The following is a 17,838-nucleotide window of genomic DNA, read 5'->3' as shown; positions in this document are numbered from 1 at the left end:
TTTTTGGACGCGGCTTCTTCTCCAAGCCTCACTTCAAGTGAGAGTGTCCTCATCCTCAAAGCTAAGTCCGCCCGCTGTTGACCAACCTGCACATCCGGTACACATTTCACAGTTAAAGCTCTTGATGTTATATAAATAAGTTCCTCCCTGAACAGAACATAGTGTCCATTCGTTTCAGAATCGATGTGTTTTTTTACGTTGCATGGTGGTTTTATTAAAATCTTTATCGTTTACGAACCAGAGCTAAAAATAAATGTTTTATTTTTATTTCACGTAGCATCCGGTTAAGACTGAGTGCAACGAGCTTGATGGTGCGGCGTGTCCAGGCATGGTGGGTGTTTGTTGTGAGGTGGAGAGTAAGAGGCGTCCCGGGGGGGCGGAGAGAGTGTGTTGATTAATGAGTGTTAGAATTACAGATGTCCGATAATATCGGCCGATAAATGCTTTAAAATGTAATATCGGAAATTATCGGTATCGGGTTTTTTTTATTATCGGTATCGGTTTTTTATTTTTATTATTATTATTTTTTTTAATTAAATCATAAAAAACACAAGATACACTTACAATTAGTGCACCAACCCAAAAAACCTCCCTCCCCCATTTACACTCATTCACACAAAAGGGTTGTTTCTTTCTGTTATTAATATTCTGCTTCCTACATTATATATCAATATATATCAATACAGTCTGCAAGGGATACAGTCCGTAAGCACACATGATTGTGCGTGCTGCTGCTCCACTAATAGTCCAAACTTTAATAATAATAATAATAATAATAATAGATTGTATTTGTAAAAAGCACTTTATATTGAGTAAATAATCTCAAAGTGCTACAGTGTATTAAAAATAAATAAATAAATAAAAAAGATCATAAATAAATAAATAAAAATAAAAACTAGAACAGCCAAATAGCTATAGCTAGTATGCACATATCTAAAAAAAAGTTTTTTTTTAAAAAGAAGGGCTTGTAAGCCTTTTTTGAAAGCATCCACAGTCTGTGGTGCCCTCAGGTGGTCAGGGAGAGCGTTCCACAGACTTGGAGCGGCGGAGCAGAAAGCCCGGTCTCCCATTGTTCGTAGCTTTTAACAGTTAATTTTACTCATTTTCATTAATTACTAGTTTCTATGAAACTGTTTTCATATTGTTTTACTTTCTTTTTTATTCAAGAAAATGTTTTTAATTTATTTATCTTATTTTACTTTATTAATTAAAAAAAAAAAAAGGACCTTATCTTTACCATACCTGGTTGTCCAAATTAGGCATAATAATGTGTTAATTCCACGACTGTATATATCGGTATCGGTTGATATCGGTATCAGTAATTAAGAGTTGGACAATATCGGATATCGGCAAAAAAGCCATTATCGGACATCCCTAGTTAGAATGTGAGTAAAGTGCATAAATGGTGAATGCATACGTTTTTTTCTCAAACAATATTATATATTTATTATGTTTATTAATAACTGTAATAATAAATAGAAGTCCAAACTTTTTCCACTTACGGCCGCGTACTGACTGAAAAAGTCAAAGCATGCGGGGGCCATTTTCAAATATTTTATTTTGAAAAACCAAACAAAAATATGTATTTAAAACAATAATTTGTGTCAGCTGATGAACGTTGATGTCCAACATTGGATCCACGTTGTTGGTTGGGAAATGACCAAAATTCAATGGTCAAATCAACAACACCCGGAAATATAATGAACGTTATTAAAAGCATGTTGTTTCAACGTTGTATTTTAGAATATTGGTTGGGAAATGACCAAATTTCAATGATCAAATCAACCTCATAAAAATATGTATTTAAAACAATAATTTGTGTCAGCTTTGAGTAACGTGACAAAGCGTATTATTATTATTATTATTAGTTGTACATTGTCAGCTTTTTCTCATTACATTATGTTTTTTTCTTACATTTTTTTACTGTTTTTGTGTTTGATTTTATTTCCACACTATGGTGCGGGCCACAAATGCCCCTCGGGCCACACCTTGGACACCACAATGCAGGAAAAATAAGTATTATAAAAAAAACTTTTGAATCGTTACTCTTATTGTGTTAAATATACTTCCTGTGTGTGGCTTAGTCGCCTATATAATGGCCAACTTTATTATATAATAGCAGGAAGTACACACAGAACGTGCACAGTGTTTTGCCGAGTCACCGCCCTAGCAACCTCGCTGACAGTCCGTTACCATGGCAACCGCGTTTCGCTGAATCAACGCGACCACCTGCCTGACAAATCCCAGTCTGGTTTCCATGGAGACCGACTCCATTGGTGAACAACAATGTACTTTAACTGTGAAAAAACAAACAACATGTCGTGTTGTAGCTTTTGCATGCGTTCAAAACAAACATTTAGGCTCATTTTTCATGCACGGATACAACAAAAGTTGCTTTTTCTGAAGAAACAGTGACACCCTGTGGCCAAAAGGTGCAACTGCTCGTTCCCAAATCTGAGGAAAATGTCTGTTATTGCACAAAATAACACGCCGGAAGTCATGTAATGGGCATTTTATTCTCATTTTTCATGCATGGATACAACAAAAGTTGCTCTTTGTGAAGCAACAGTGACACCCTGTGGCCCAATGTTGCAACTGCTGGTTCCCAACTTTGGGGAAAATGTCTGTTATTGCACAAAATAACACACCGAAAGTCATGAAATGGGCATTTTTATTCAACATTTTCATGCATGGATACAACAAAAGTTGCTTTTTCTGAAGCAACAGTGACACCCTGTGGCCAAAAGGTGCAACAGCTCTTTCCCAACTGAGGAAAATGTCTCTTATTGCACAAAATAACAGTCATGAAATGGGCATTTTATTAGAAAACAACACACCGGAAGTCATGAAATGGGCATTTTATTATAAAATAACACACCAGAAGTCATGAGATGGGCATTTTGTTACAAAATAACACACCGGAAGTCATGAAATGGGCATTTTATTACAAAATAACACACCGGAAGTCACGAAATGGGCATTTTATTACAAAATAACACACCGGAAGTCATGAAATGGGCATTTTATTAGAAAATAACAAACTGGAAGTCATGAAATGGGCATTTTATCACAAAACAACAAACCGGAAGTCTTGAAATGGGCATTTTATTAAAAAATACCTCACCGGAAGTCATGAAATGGGCATTTTATTACAAAATAACACACCGGAAGTCATGAAATGGGCATTTTATCACAAAACAACAAACCGGAAGTCTTGAAATGGGCATTTTATTAAAAAATAACTCACCGGAAGTCATGAAATGGGCATTTTATTACAAAATAACTCACCGGAAGTCATGAAATGGGCATTTTATTACAAATCAACACACCAGAAGTCATGAAATGGGCATTTTATTACAAAATAAGACACCGGAAGTCATGAAATGGGCATTTTATTACAAAATAACACACCGGAGGTCATGAAATGGGCATTTTATTACAAAACAACACACCGGAGGTCATGAAATGGGCATTTTGTCACAAAACAACAAACCGGAAGTCTTGAAATGGGCATTTTATTACAAAATAACTCACCGGAAGTCATGAAATGGGCATTTAATTACAAAATAACACCGGAAGTCTTGAAATGGGCATTTTATTTCAAAATAACTCACCGGAAGTCATGAAATGGGCATTTTATTACAAAATAACACACCGGAGGTCATGAAATGGGCATTTTATCACAAAACAACAAACCGGAAGTCATGAAATGGGCATTTTATTACAAATCAACCCACCGGAAGTCATGAAATGGGCATTTTATTACAAAATAAAACACCGGAAGTCACAAAATGGGCATTATATTACAAAGTAACACACCGGAAGTCATGAAATGGGCATTTTATTACAAAATAAAACACCGGAAGTCACAAAACGGGCATTACATTACAAAGTAACACACCGGAAGTCATGAAATGGGCATTTTATTACAAAATAAAACACCGGAAGTCATGAAATGATCATTTTATTGGGAAGTGACATGAGCAGCACCAATCAATACAGTACATAAAAAGAAAAAGCTAAATGATTGGTTGACATGATGCACGCCATGAAAGGCACAGCTGGCCGAGATCCAAAACAAAACAAAACAAAGATAAATACAAGGTCAAATAAAGTGTTGCTTGGGTTCACGTGTCGGAATGAGCAGAAAGTGAAATGAATCATTAAGCGTCCTTCAGTCCCTGACACAGTCCGACATGGTTTACCTTCGAGTTCAAGGTCATTCAGGTCACAGAGCATTTCCTGCTTGATTCTTTGAGGTGAAAAAAGCGACAGGAAGAAGTCAAGTGTTGACAGGACAGCCGCTGAAATGTACAAAGTGATCAAATAATAACGACAATCAGTAACCTTTGCAACAGGCGTGTCCAAACATAAAAACTGCTTTGATACATTACCGATATTAGAAACTAAACAATAAAAGTTTACTAATAAATGCTAAACACCACGTCCAATCTTAGCTTTGTGTTACCAGCAACAAATCCGCCCTAAATTAAGCAATTTAGCATGCTAGCGTTAACGTTTGTAGCCAATTTTGCAGCCGAATGCCTCAGTCCTATAACTTAATTATTGCTGTTAGCATGCTAACGTTAACATGTTAGAATGCTAACACGATCACGCTAACTTTTGTTTGCCAATTTTGCAGCCAAACACCTTAGTTGTATAACCTGGTACTTCACACATGCTAACTGTTAGCGCGCTAACATCACCGTGCTAAAATTTTTCAGCCAATGTAAAATTTCAGTCACGTAACCTGGTACTGGACACATGTTAGCTGTTAGCGTAATGCTAACATTAGCCTGGTGCCATTTTGCAGCCCAATGCCTCAGAGTCATGTAGCTCGGTACTGGACACATGCTAGCTAATTTTACATGCATACGCTTCATGGTCATTTATTCCTGACGTATTTTAACTGTTAGCATGCTAACATTAGCATTTAGGTTCAGCATCCACAACGCGGTTTCTCTCAAAATGGCATATTGTAGTTTTTGTGTTAGGTTTGTCTTCAGAATGTGTCAATAAAAAACAAGGCGTGGGCCGTAAACAAACCCCCTGCGCGCACTTTGGACACCCCTACTTTATAAGATTGATAAAATATTCATCATAATTAGTAGTACCATTTCAATGACATAGAATGTTCTGGATTAAGTATCTCAGCCGGTCTTATTAGTGTTCTTGCCTTGTAGAGTTATGGCCAAAAATTGTGCTTACCTAGCGGGCACAAGACATAATGATACAACGTTGATTATACGTACATGTCCTTTAAAACGGACTTTGAAACAACGTTGAAAAAAAATTGATGAATGTTGATGTCCGACGTTGGATCCACGTTGTTGGTTGGGAAATGACCAAACTTTAATGGTCAAATCAACAACACCCAGAAATATAATAAACGTTATTAAAAAAATATGTTGTTTCAACGTCGTATTTGTGTTGTAGAATATTGGTTGGGAAATGACCAAAATTCAACGGTCAAATCAACAACACCCAGAAATTGAATAAACGTTATTGAAAGCATGTTGTTTCAACGTCCTATTTTAGAATATTGGTTAAAAAAATGACATAATTTCAATGATGAAATCAACGTCAGAACCCAACATTGAATAAACGTCGTCAAAAAGCATGTGGTTTCAACGTTGTATTTTAGAATATTGGTTGGGAAATGACCAAAATTCAACGGTCAAATCAACAACACCCAGAAATATAATAAACGTAATTAAAAACATGTTGTTTCAACGTCGTATTTGTGTGGTAGAATATTGGTTGGGAAATGACCAAAATTAAATGGTCAAATCAACAACACCCAGAAATTGAATAAATGTCGTCAAAAAGCACGTTGTTTCAACGTTGTATTTTAGAATATTGGTTGGGAAATGACCAATATTCAAAGGTCAAATCAACAACACCCAGAAATATAATAAACGTAATTAAAAACATGTTGTTTCAACGTTGTATTGTAGAATATTGGTTGGGAAATGACCAAAATTAAACGGTCAAATCAACAACACCCAGAAATATAATAAACGTAATTAAAAACATGTTGTTTCAACGTCGTATTCGTGTTGTAGAATATTGGTTGGGAAATTAACAAAATTAAATGGTCAAATCAACAACACCCAGAAATTGAATAAATGTCGTCAAAAAGCATGTTGTTTCAACGTTGTATTTTAGAATATTGGTTGGGAAATGACCAAAATTCAACGGTCAAATCAACAACACCCAGAAATATAATAAACGTAATTAAAAACATGTTGTTTCTACGTCGTATTTGTGTGGTAGAATATTGGTTGGGAAATGACCAAAATTAAATGGTCAAATCAACAACACCCAGAAATTGAATAAATGTCGTCAAAAAGCACGTTGTTTCAACGTTGTATTTTAGAATATTGGTTGGGAAATGACCAATATTCAAAGGTCAAATCAACAACACCCAGAAATATAATAAACGTAATTAAGAACATGTTGTTTCAACGTCGTATTTGTGTGGTAGAATATTGGTTGGGAAATTACCAAAATTCAACAACACCCAGAAATATAATAAACGTAATTAAAAACATGTTGTTTCAACGTCGTATTTGTGTGGTAGAATATTGGTTGGGAAATGACCTAATTTCAATGATCAAATCAACGTCAGAAGCCAACATTGACTAAACGTCGTCAGAAAGCACGTTGTTTCAACGTTGTCAACAACACCCAGAAATATAATAAACGTAATTAATTAAAAGCATGTTGTTTCAACGTTGTCAACAACACCCAGAAATATAATAAACGTAATTAATTAAAAGCATGTTGTTTCAACGTTGTATTTGAGTTACTTAACATCAGGACCTAATCTAACAAGTTGTCAACGTTGTTTCAATGTCTGCTGCCTGCTGGGAGAGGACACGACTAATGACTGCTGTGTAATAACGAGTCAATAATCAATACCGTGGACCACTCAGTGTGACTTTGGTCTGGTGAAAAAGTGTAAAGAAGACTAAAGTTGATCTTGATGAGGTTGTTCCAGTTGGTCCTTCATTAGTTGCTGGATGACATCAGGAGTAAAAGACGCTCCGTCTGTCCACCAGTCTGTCAGAGGACATAAGCCCCTCCCCCTCCCCCCCGCCCCGCCTGTGTCTCTTGGCCAGGTCGCTGGCGATGGCCAGGGCTCCTCCCTTCAGGAACCTGACAAAGTTCTCCCCCACCAGCGGCCCCATGGCGTACAGGCCCGGGCCCTCCGCCGCCAGCACCGCGTTGGTGTAGGGGTCCACGTCCACGGGGTTCCTGCGGCACGTGACCGGCTCGTCGGGCCGCACGCCCAGCGGGCGCCCGTCGTCGGCGAGGAAGGACAGGTTGGGGTGGGCGCCGATCAGGACCAGCGCCTTGGACACCTGGACCACCGTGGACTGGCCCGAGTCGGACTGCAGCACGCACTTGCGGTCGGGGCGGAAGGCGGCCACCCGGTGGCGGGGGAAGCACAGGTAGCCGGCGTAGGGAGAGGAGGGCGGGGGGGAGGAGCTCTGGAGGTGGTGCTGAGGGGCGGAACCTTCTTGGTGTTGCTGTTGCATCATCATCTGGTGCACCTGCAGACACACCAGCAACAACCAATCACAGGATGTCCCATAATGGCTTTTTTGCCGATATTCCCATATTGTCCAACTCTTAATTACCGATATCAACCAATACCGATACATACAGTCGTGGAATTAACACATTATTATGCCTCATTTGGACAACCAGGTATGGTGAAGATAAGGTACTTTTTAAAAAAATAAATAAGATAAATAAATTAAAAACATTTTCTTGAATAAAAAAGAAAGTAAAACAATATAAAAACAGTTGCATAGAAACTAGTAATTCATGAAAATTAGTAAAATTAATCTTGTGTTTTTTATGTTGATTTAATAAAAATATATATATTTTTAAAAACCCAATACCGATAATAAAAAACCGATACCGATAATTTCCGATATTACATTTTAAAGCATTTATCAGCCGATAATATCGGCAGGCCGATATTATCAGACATCTCTAGTAAAAACTAGGGATGTCCAATAATGGCTTTTTGCCGATATCCTAATATTGACCAAACCCTTAATTGCCGATACCGATATATACAGTTGTGGAATTAACACATTATTATGCCTAATTTGGACAACCAGGTATGGTGAAGTTAAGGCCCTTTTAAAAAAATTAATAAAGTAAAATAAGATAAATAAATTAAAAACATTTTCTTGAATAAAAAAGAAAGTAAAACAATATAAAAACAGTTACATAGAAACTAGTAATTCATGAAAATTAGTAAAATTAATCTTGTGTTTTTTATGTTGATTTAATAAAAATAAATAAAAAAAAACAAAAAACAATACCGATAATAAAAAACCGATACCGATAATTTCCGATATTACATTTTAAAGCATTTATCAGCCGATAATATCGGCAGGCCGATATTATCAGACATCTCTAGTAAAAACTAGGGATGTCCAATAATGGCTTTTTGCCGATATCCTAATATTGACCAAACCCTTAATTGCCGATACCTATATCAACCGATACCGATATATACAGTCGTGGAATTAACACATTATTATGCCTAATTTGGACAACCAGGTATGGTGAAGATAAGGTCCTTTAAAAAAAAAAATAAAAAAAAAAAATAAGATAAATAAATTAAAAACATTTTCTTGAATAAAAAAGAAATTAAAACAATATAAAAACAGTTACATAGAAACTAGTAATGAATGAAAATTAGTAAAATTAATCTTGTGTTTTTTATGTTGATTTAATAAAAATTAAAATAAAAAAAAAATAAAAATACCGATAATAAAAAACAGATACCGATAATTTCCAATATTACATTTTAAAGCATTTATCAGCCGATAATATCGGCAGGCCGATATTATCAGACATCTCTAGTAAAAACTAGGGATGTCCAATAATGGCTTTTTGCCGATATCCTAATATTGACCAAACCCTTAATTGCCGATACCGATATATACAGTTGTGGAATTAACACATTATTATGCCTAATTTGGACAACCAGGTATGGTGAAGTTAAGGCCCTTTTAAAAAAATTAATAAAGTAAAATAAGATAAATAAATTAAAAACATTTTCTTGAATAAAAAAGAAAGTAAAACAATATAAAAACAGTTACATAGAAACTAGTAATTCATGAAAATTAGTAAAATTAATCTTGTGTTTTTTATGTTGATTTAATAAAAATAAATAAAAAAAAACAAAAAACAATACCGATAATAAAAAACCGATACCGATAATTTCCGATATTACATTTTAAAGCATTTATCAGCCGATAATATCGGCAGGCCGATATTATCAGACATCTCTAGTAAAAACTAGGGATGTCCAATAATGGCTTTTTGCCGATATCCTAATATTGACCAAACCCTTAATTGCCGATACCTATATCAACCGATACCGATATATACAGTCGTGGAATTAACACATTATTATGCCTAATTTGGACAACCAGGTATGGTGAAGATAAGGTCCTTTAAAAAAAAAAAAAAAAAAAAAAATAAGATAAATAAATTAAAAACATTTTCTTGAATAAAAAAGAAATTAAAACAATATAAAAACAGTTACATAGAAACTAGTAATGAATGAAAATTAGTAAAATTAATCTTGTGTTTTTTATGTTGATTTAATAAAAATTAAAATAAAAAAAAAATAAAAATACCGATAATAAAAAACAGATACCGATAATTTCCAATATTACATTTTAAAGCATTTATCAGCCGATAATATCGGCAGGCCGATATTATCAGACATCTCTAGTAAAAACTAGGGATGTCCAATAATGGCTTTTTGCCGATATTGACCAAACCCTTAATTACCGATACCGATATCAACCAATACCGATATATACAGTCGTGGAATGAACACATTATTATGCCTAATTTGGACAACCAGGTATGGTGAAGATAAGGTCCTTTTAAAAAAAATAATAAATAAATAAATAAGATAAATAAATTAAAAACATTTTCTTGAATAAAAAAGAAAGTACAACAATATAAAAACAGTTACATAGAAACTAGTAATGAATGAAAATTAGTAACATTAACTGTTAAAGGTTAGTACTATTAGTGGACCAGCAGCACGCACAATCATGTGTGCTTACGGACTGTATCCCTTGCAGACTGTATTGATATATATTGATATATAATGTAGGAACCACAATATTAATAACAAAAAGAAACAACCCTTTTGTGTGAATGGGGGAGGGAGGTTTTTTAGTTTGGTGCACTAATTGTAAGTGTATCTTGTGTTTTTTATGTGGATTTAAAAAAACAAAAACAAAAAAAAAAACGATACAGATAATAAAAAAACAATACAGATAATTTCCGATATTACATTTTAAAGCATTTATCGGCCGATATTATCGGACATCTCTAGTAAAAACTAGGGATTTCCCATAATGGCTTTTTGCCGATATCCGATATTCCGATATTGACCAAACCCTTAATTACTGATACCGATATCAACCGATACGATATATACAGTCGTGGAATTAACACATTATTATGCCTAATTTGGACAACCAGGTATGGTGAAGATAAGGTACTTTTTAAAAACATTGAGTGTAAATGGGGGAGGGAGGTTTTTTGGGTTGGTGCACTAATTGTAAGTGTATCTTGTGTTTTTATGTTGATTTAATAAAAAAATAAATACAATTAAATTAAAAAATTTAAAAAACGATACCGATAATTTCCGATATTACATTTGAAAGCATTTATCGGCCGATAATATCAGCCTGCCGATCTCTAGTAAAAACCATAAATTCCAGACAAAGCTGCTACTTTTTCCCTACACTTTGAATCCTGCAGCTTGTAAAACGGTGCGGCCAATTTAAGGATTTTTCTTCTTGGGTTGAATTCAAGAGGAACAAAGGATTTCCAGATCTGGATGGCGAGCCAAGCCTGAATCCATCAAACTGGTATAGAGTTGTACGGTATACCGCTACTAGTATAGTATCGCGGTACTAATTCATCAAAAACGATATTATATTCTGTTTGAAAAGTACCGGTTACCCATATTTATTTATTTTTTTTCACAGACATGACGGCATGTCGTGACATTGCTGGTTTTACGAGCAGAGGAGCATGTTGGGCAGCGCACACGCACAGAGTACTTACAAGCAGACACAGTGTGTAGACAGAAAAGGAAGAACGGATGCATTTTGGTGTAAAAAGTCAAGATGAAGGTGAAGTTATAACACTGAAACACCCTCAGGAAGAGCGGCTTTAAGACATGGCACAGTTTTAGCTACTTCTAAATGACTAATCCTCGCCTCCTTACAAGTATCATTATCACTGCAGGACGAGGAATAGCTAAACATGCTTCACTACACACCGTAGGAGGATACAATAGCTCACCGCCGTCACAATGTAACACAAACGCCATGGGTGGATCTACAACTGACATCCACTGTAATGATACCAAGTACAGGAGCGTATCTAGTCGATACTACTATGATTACATCGATTTATATATGGCCCAGCATTAGGTTGAAGGGAACTATAAATACAAGAAGGTACAAGACAGGTGTCACACTAGCAAACATGGCTGCAGTGCCGTTTAATGGCCACTAGGGGGCAGCAGATGGGACAAGTCCAACACATCTTTCTGACATGTCTTAATTAAATACTTGATCTTCATTCATTTAGGAAAAAATACATGCAATTGAAACATCTTTTAATATTATCTAGTAATGCAACAAATATTATATTATCATACATTACCTAAAAAAATTTGGAGAAAAAAAACAATTTCAAAGCAAGTTATCTATCAAGTTTAAAAATGACGGAATAAATGTTACTGTAAAAAAAAACAACCTGCAGTGTTTTTTCATTCATAAAAAGGGTAGCGCTGTTTTTTACAGTACAAGCCTGTGTCTGAGCTGCCAGTTCTGTACCCTAAAATATACGGTGGTTTTTAGACCCCCAAAAGACCGCGGTCGCGTGTTTCCATCAACAGTATTATACCGTAAAAATCACTGTCAATACTGCAGTAAAATGATGGCGTATTTTAAATTTAAATTATAAGATTTTTTTCAAAGTGTATGTAAAAAAAATACATAATTAAATACCGGTGCCAAAAAGTCTGATTTTGAGATTGATTGCGATTCTTATTTGTGACAATTTTTAATCGATTAAAAAAACGTATAATTTTTTTTTCCATAACAATTAAATAGGGTGCCAAAAAATTTCTAATTTATACATTAATTGCGATTCTTATTTGGAACGATTTTCAATCGATAAAAAAAAAATAAAAAAAATGTGATATATATATATACACATGTATTTTTAAATGTATTTTTTTCTTCTTTTTTCCCCCCATAATAATTAAATAGGGGTGCCAAAGAAATGTCTGATTTTCAAATTAATTGCGATGCTTATTTGTAACCATTTTTAATCAATTAAAAACAAATTTAAAAAAATAAATCCCATAATAATTAAATGGGGGTGCCAAAAATGTCTGATTTTGAGATTAATTGCGATTCTTATTTGTAACAATTTTTAAGCGATTAAAAAAATATATATATATATATTTTTTCCATAATAATTAAATAGGGTGCCAAAAAAGTTCAAATTTATAGATTAATTGCGATTCTTATTTGGAACGATTTTCAATCGATTAAAAAAAATATATATATATATATATATATATATATATATATATATATATATATATATATATATATATATATATATATATATATATATATATATATATATATATATATATATATATATATATATATATATATATATATATATATATATATATATATATATATATATGTATTTTTAAATGTATTTTTTTTCTTTTTTCCCCCCCATAATAGTTAAATAGGGGTGCCAAAGAAATGTCTGATTTTCAAATTAATTGCGATACTTATTTGTAACCATTTTTAATCAATTAAAAACTAATTAAAAAAAATAAATCCCATAATAATTAAATAGGGGTGCCAAAGAAATGTCTGATTTTCAAATTAATTGCGATGCTTATTTGTTACCATTTTTAATCAATTAAAAACAAATTTAAAAAAATAAATCCTATTATAATTAAATAGGGGTGCCAAAAAAATGTCTGATTTTGAGATTAATTGCGATTCTTATTTGTAACAATTTTTAATCGATTAAAAAAATATATATATATATATATTTTTTCCATAATAATTAAATAGGGAGCCCAAAAATGTCAGATTTTCTGATTAATTGCGATTCTTATTTGGAACGATTTTCAATCGATAAAAAAAAAAATATATATATATATATATATATATATATATATATATATATATATATATATATATATGTATTTTTAAATGTATTTTTTTTCTCCTTTTTTTCCCCCATTATAATTAAATAGGGGTGCCAAAGAAATGTCTGATTTTCAAATTAATTGCGATGCTTATTTGTTACCATTTTTAATCAATTAAAAACAAATTTAAAAAAAAAATCCTATTATAATTAAATAGGGGTGCCAAAAAAATGTCTGATTTTGAGATTAATTGCGATTCTTATTTGTAACAATTTTTAAGCGATTAAAAATATATATATGTATATATATTTTTTTTCCATAATAATTAAATAGGGAGCCCAAAAATGTCAGATTTTCTGATTAATTGCGATTCTTATTTGGAACGATTTTTAATCGATAAAAAAAATAAAAATATATCTATGTATTTTTTTTTCCCATAATAATTAAATAGGGAGCCCAAAAATGTCAGATTTTCTGATTAATTGCGATTCTTATTTGGAATGATTTTTAATCGATAAAAAAAATAAAAATATATCTATTTTTTTTATTTTTTATTATTATTTTCCCATAATAATTAAATAGGGGTGCCAAAGAAATGTCTGATTTTCCAATTAACTGCAATTCTTATTTGTAACTATTTTTAATCGATTAAAATTGTTTAAAATAAAAATAAAAATTCCACAATCTGTCCTGTCCAGCTACTCCGACAAATCATATAGTATGTAGATGATCTATATCTGCTGTACACATTTACTTTAGAAAAAAGAAGAGTTGGATACGTCTGTTGTTGCCTTATTTGTACTTGACTTTATTAAATGTTTGGGTAGAATTTTATTCAACAAAACCAGTTTTCTTTAACTGATATTAGCTGTTGATCTATTTTATGGAGGAATGTAGTTAATCATAGAACTGGCACTCAACGCTACTGAAAAAGTATAGATTTTGAATCAAGAATCGATTCCGAATCGAATCGTTATCCCAAGAATCAAATCAAATCCTGTGGTGTTGAAAGATTCACAGCCCTGCTAATCAAATGTATAGGCAGTTGTGTAATAATATCGTGTCCTTATACATGAATATTTATATATATTTTCTGTTACAGCCATAATTGTGATGTAGTGTATAAGACTACAGTAGTAGTGAAATACTACATCTTTATGCTCTAATATTATTTTTTTTAAATGAAAATATTGATAGTCTTGATACTATAGTTATTTGAGATGGTGTATGTCAGTACGTGTCATGAACACAGCGTAAAGTACATAAATAATTGAGATCTTGTCTAAATGAATCGTGATTTGTGTTGTGGAGTTTAGGTAATAACAAGCGTTACCTTGTGGTATTCCGGGTAGAGCATCTTGGGTAGCTGATTGAAGATGAGGCCGGGGTCGGTCACAGAGCGCCGGAAGACGTGGTAGACAGGCGTGCTGAGGTGGTGGGCCGCCAGCACGGCGTCGGCCGCCGTCAGACCCGCCCCCACCACCAGCACCGGGTCCGAGGACTCGTCCAGCTCGCCGCGGGAGATGGCGGCCTCCAGCTCCCAGAAGGAGTGGCAGACGTAAGGCAGGGACTCGCCCTCCACGCCCAGTCTGGCCGGGATGTCGTGAGTTCCGGTCGCCAGGACCACGTTGTGGGCCAGCAGGGAGAAAGGCACCTTCTCTGATGTGGAGGCATCTAGTCAAGCAGGGAACACACGCCTCATTTATCACGGCCACACATGCACTGCGGCATCTTCATCATACCTCCAAGCTCCGCCCCCTCGCGGCACTGCAGTCCCTTCACTCTCCAGCAGGGAGGCGACCCCTCCTGGTTGCCGGGGCGCCTGGTTACCGAGGTAACAACGGTCCTGCAGGCAAAGTTGTCCTCCAGGGACATCTGGGAGACGTAGTGCTGGTAGTAGGAGGCGATCTCTGCTGGCGTGGCGCGGTCGTTACGCACGTTCCTGATGGCAGGAAGTAGAGCACGCCATGAAGCTCGCCACGTCTCACCTCAAAGTGCTCATCTCAATCAGGGCTCTTTTATTAAGGGCCACAATCCAGCTTGTATATATCATGTCCACTTCCATCAAACTCTTTGTCACGACTATCATTTTGATGGACAACTTGCTCTGATCACGTCTTCTTCAACTGGATGAGGACATTTGGAGGCCAAATATGAAAGAATAATACATGACATTAACGGCAAATTAACCGGCATATCACGAAAAATGATGTGGCGGGCCACATACATTTAGGCTGCATATGCGGCACGCAACATAAAACGATGCAGCATATCACATAAATTAATGCGGCATATCACATAAATTAATGCGGCATATCACATAAATTAATGCGGCATATCACATAAATTAATGCGGCATATCACATAAATTAACGCGGCATATCACATAAATTAACGCGGCATATCACATAAATTAACCCGGCATATCACATAAATTAATGCGACATATCACATAAATTAATGCGGCAAATCACAAATTAATGCGGCATATCACATAAATTAATGTGGCATATCACATAAATTAATGCGGCATATCACAAATTAATGTGGCATATCACATAAATTAAAGCGGCATATCACATAAATTAACGCAGCATATCACATAAATTAATGCGGCAAATCACATAAATTAATGTGGCATATCACATAAATGAATGCGGCATATCACATAAATGAATGCGGCATATCACATAAATTAATGCGGCAAATCACATAAATTAATGTGGCATATCAAATAAATTAAAGCGGCATATCACATAAATTAACGTGGCATATCACATAAATTAATGCGGCATATCACATAAATTAATGCGGCATATCACATAAATTAATGCGGCATATCACATAAATTAATGCGGCAAATCACATAAATTAATGCGGCATACCACATAGGCATATCACATAAATTAATGCGGCATATCACATAAATTAATGCGGCATATCACATAAATTAACGCGGCATATCACATAAATTAATGCGGCATATCAAATAAATTAAAGCGGCATATCACATAACTTAAAGCGGCATATCACATAAATTAAAGCGGCATATCAAATAAATTAAAGCGGCATATCACATAAATTAAAGCGGCATATCACATAAATTAAAGCGGCATATCACATAAATTAAAGCGGCATATCACATAAATTAATGTGGCATATCACATAAATTAATGCGGCAAATCACATAAATTAATGCGGCATATCACATAAATTAATGCGGCAAATCACATAAATTAATGCGGCATATCAAATAAATTAAAGCGGCATATCACATAAATTAACGTGGCATATCACATAAATTAATGCGGCATACCACATAGGCATATCACATAAATTAATGCGGCATATCACATAAATTAATGCGGCATATCACATAAATTAATGCGGCATATCACATAAATTAACGCGGCATATCACATAACTTAACGCGGCATATCACATAAATTAACGCGGCATATCACATAAATTAACGCGGCATATCACATTTATTAAATGCGGCATATCACATAAATTGATACAGTGGACCACCAGCTAAATTAATGCAGCGAACCACAAATTAATGTGGCATATCATATAAAAATTATGTGGCATATCAAATAAATTAAAGCGGCATATCACGGCATATCACATAAATTAAAGCGGCATATCACATAAATTAATGTGGCATATCAAATAAATTAAAGCGGCATATCACATAAATTAAATCGGCATATCACATAAATTAAATCGGCATATCACATAAAATAATGCGGCATATCACATAAATTAATGCGGCATATCACATAAATTAATGCGGCATATCACATAAATTAAGGCGGCATATCACATAAATTAAATGCGGCATATCACATAAATTGATACGGTGGACCACCAGCTAAATTAATGCGGCGAACCACAAATTAATGTGGCATATCATATAAAAAATTATGTGGCATATCATATAAAAATTATGTGGCGGGCCACTTAAATGAAAGCGGCATATCACATAAAATGATGTTGCGGGCCACATAAATTAATGCGAAATATCACATAAATTGATACGGTGGACCACCACATAAATTAATGCGGCGAACCACAAATTAATGTGGCATATCACATAAAATGATGTGGCATATCACATAAAATGATGTGGCGGGCCACATAAATGAAAGCGGAATGTCACATACAATAATGTGGCGAGCCACATAAAATTAATGCTGCATAAAATGATGTTGCGGGCCACATAAATTAAAGCGGCATAACATAAAATGATGTGGCATATCATATAAAAAATGTGGCATATCATATAGAAAATTATGTGGCGGGCCACATAAATTAAAGCGTAATATCACATAAAATGATGTTGCGGGCCACATAAAATAAAGCGTAATATCACATAAAATGATGTGGCGGGCCACATAAATGAAAGCGGAATGTCACATACAATAATGTGGCGAGCCACATAAAATTAATGCTGCATAAAATGATGTTGCGGGCCACATAAATTAAAGCGGCATAACATAAAATGATGTGGCATATCATATAAAAAATGTGGCATATCATATAGAAAATTATGTGGCGGGCCACATAAATTA

General features: G+C 34.4%; 2 protein-coding genes across 2 annotated transcripts in view; both read right to left on the bottom strand.

The window, feature by feature from the left end:
• LOC133643336 (protein MTSS 1-like) overlaps window positions 1-74 on the bottom strand; it is a 117,480-nt gene extending 117,406 nt beyond the window's left edge. The window contains exon 1 of the mRNA XM_062037823.1: window positions 1-74. This exon is cut by the window's left edge and continues 620 nt beyond it. The gene's annotated coding sequence lies outside the window, so the exon portion shown is untranslated.
• A 3,612-nt stretch (window positions 75-3,686) lies between these two features.
• Window positions 3,687-17,838, bottom strand: part of LOC133643455 (oxidative stress-induced growth inhibitor 1-like) — a 54,014-nt gene continuing 39,862 nt past the window's right edge. Inside the window, exons 6-8 of the mRNA XM_062038049.1 lie at window positions 15,004-15,203; window positions 14,595-14,935; window positions 3,687-7,559 (exon numbers count right to left, since the gene is read on the bottom strand). Of these exons, the coding sequence (XP_061894033.1) occupies window positions 7,032-7,559; window positions 14,595-14,935; window positions 15,004-15,203 (1,069 nt within the window). The 3' untranslated portion in view covers window positions 3,687-7,031. The remainder of the gene's footprint in view (window positions 7,560-14,594; window positions 14,936-15,003; window positions 15,204-17,838) is intronic.

The sequence above is a fragment of the Entelurus aequoreus genome, linkage group LG26, assembly GCF_033978785.1.
Source record: "Entelurus aequoreus isolate RoL-2023_Sb linkage group LG26, RoL_Eaeq_v1.1, whole genome shotgun sequence".
In the NCBI taxonomy this organism is placed as follows: domain Eukaryota; kingdom Metazoa; phylum Chordata; class Actinopteri; order Syngnathiformes; family Syngnathidae; genus Entelurus; species Entelurus aequoreus.
Note: the sequence above shows the minus strand (reverse complement) of the source record. Positions and strands in the feature narration are given on the sequence as shown.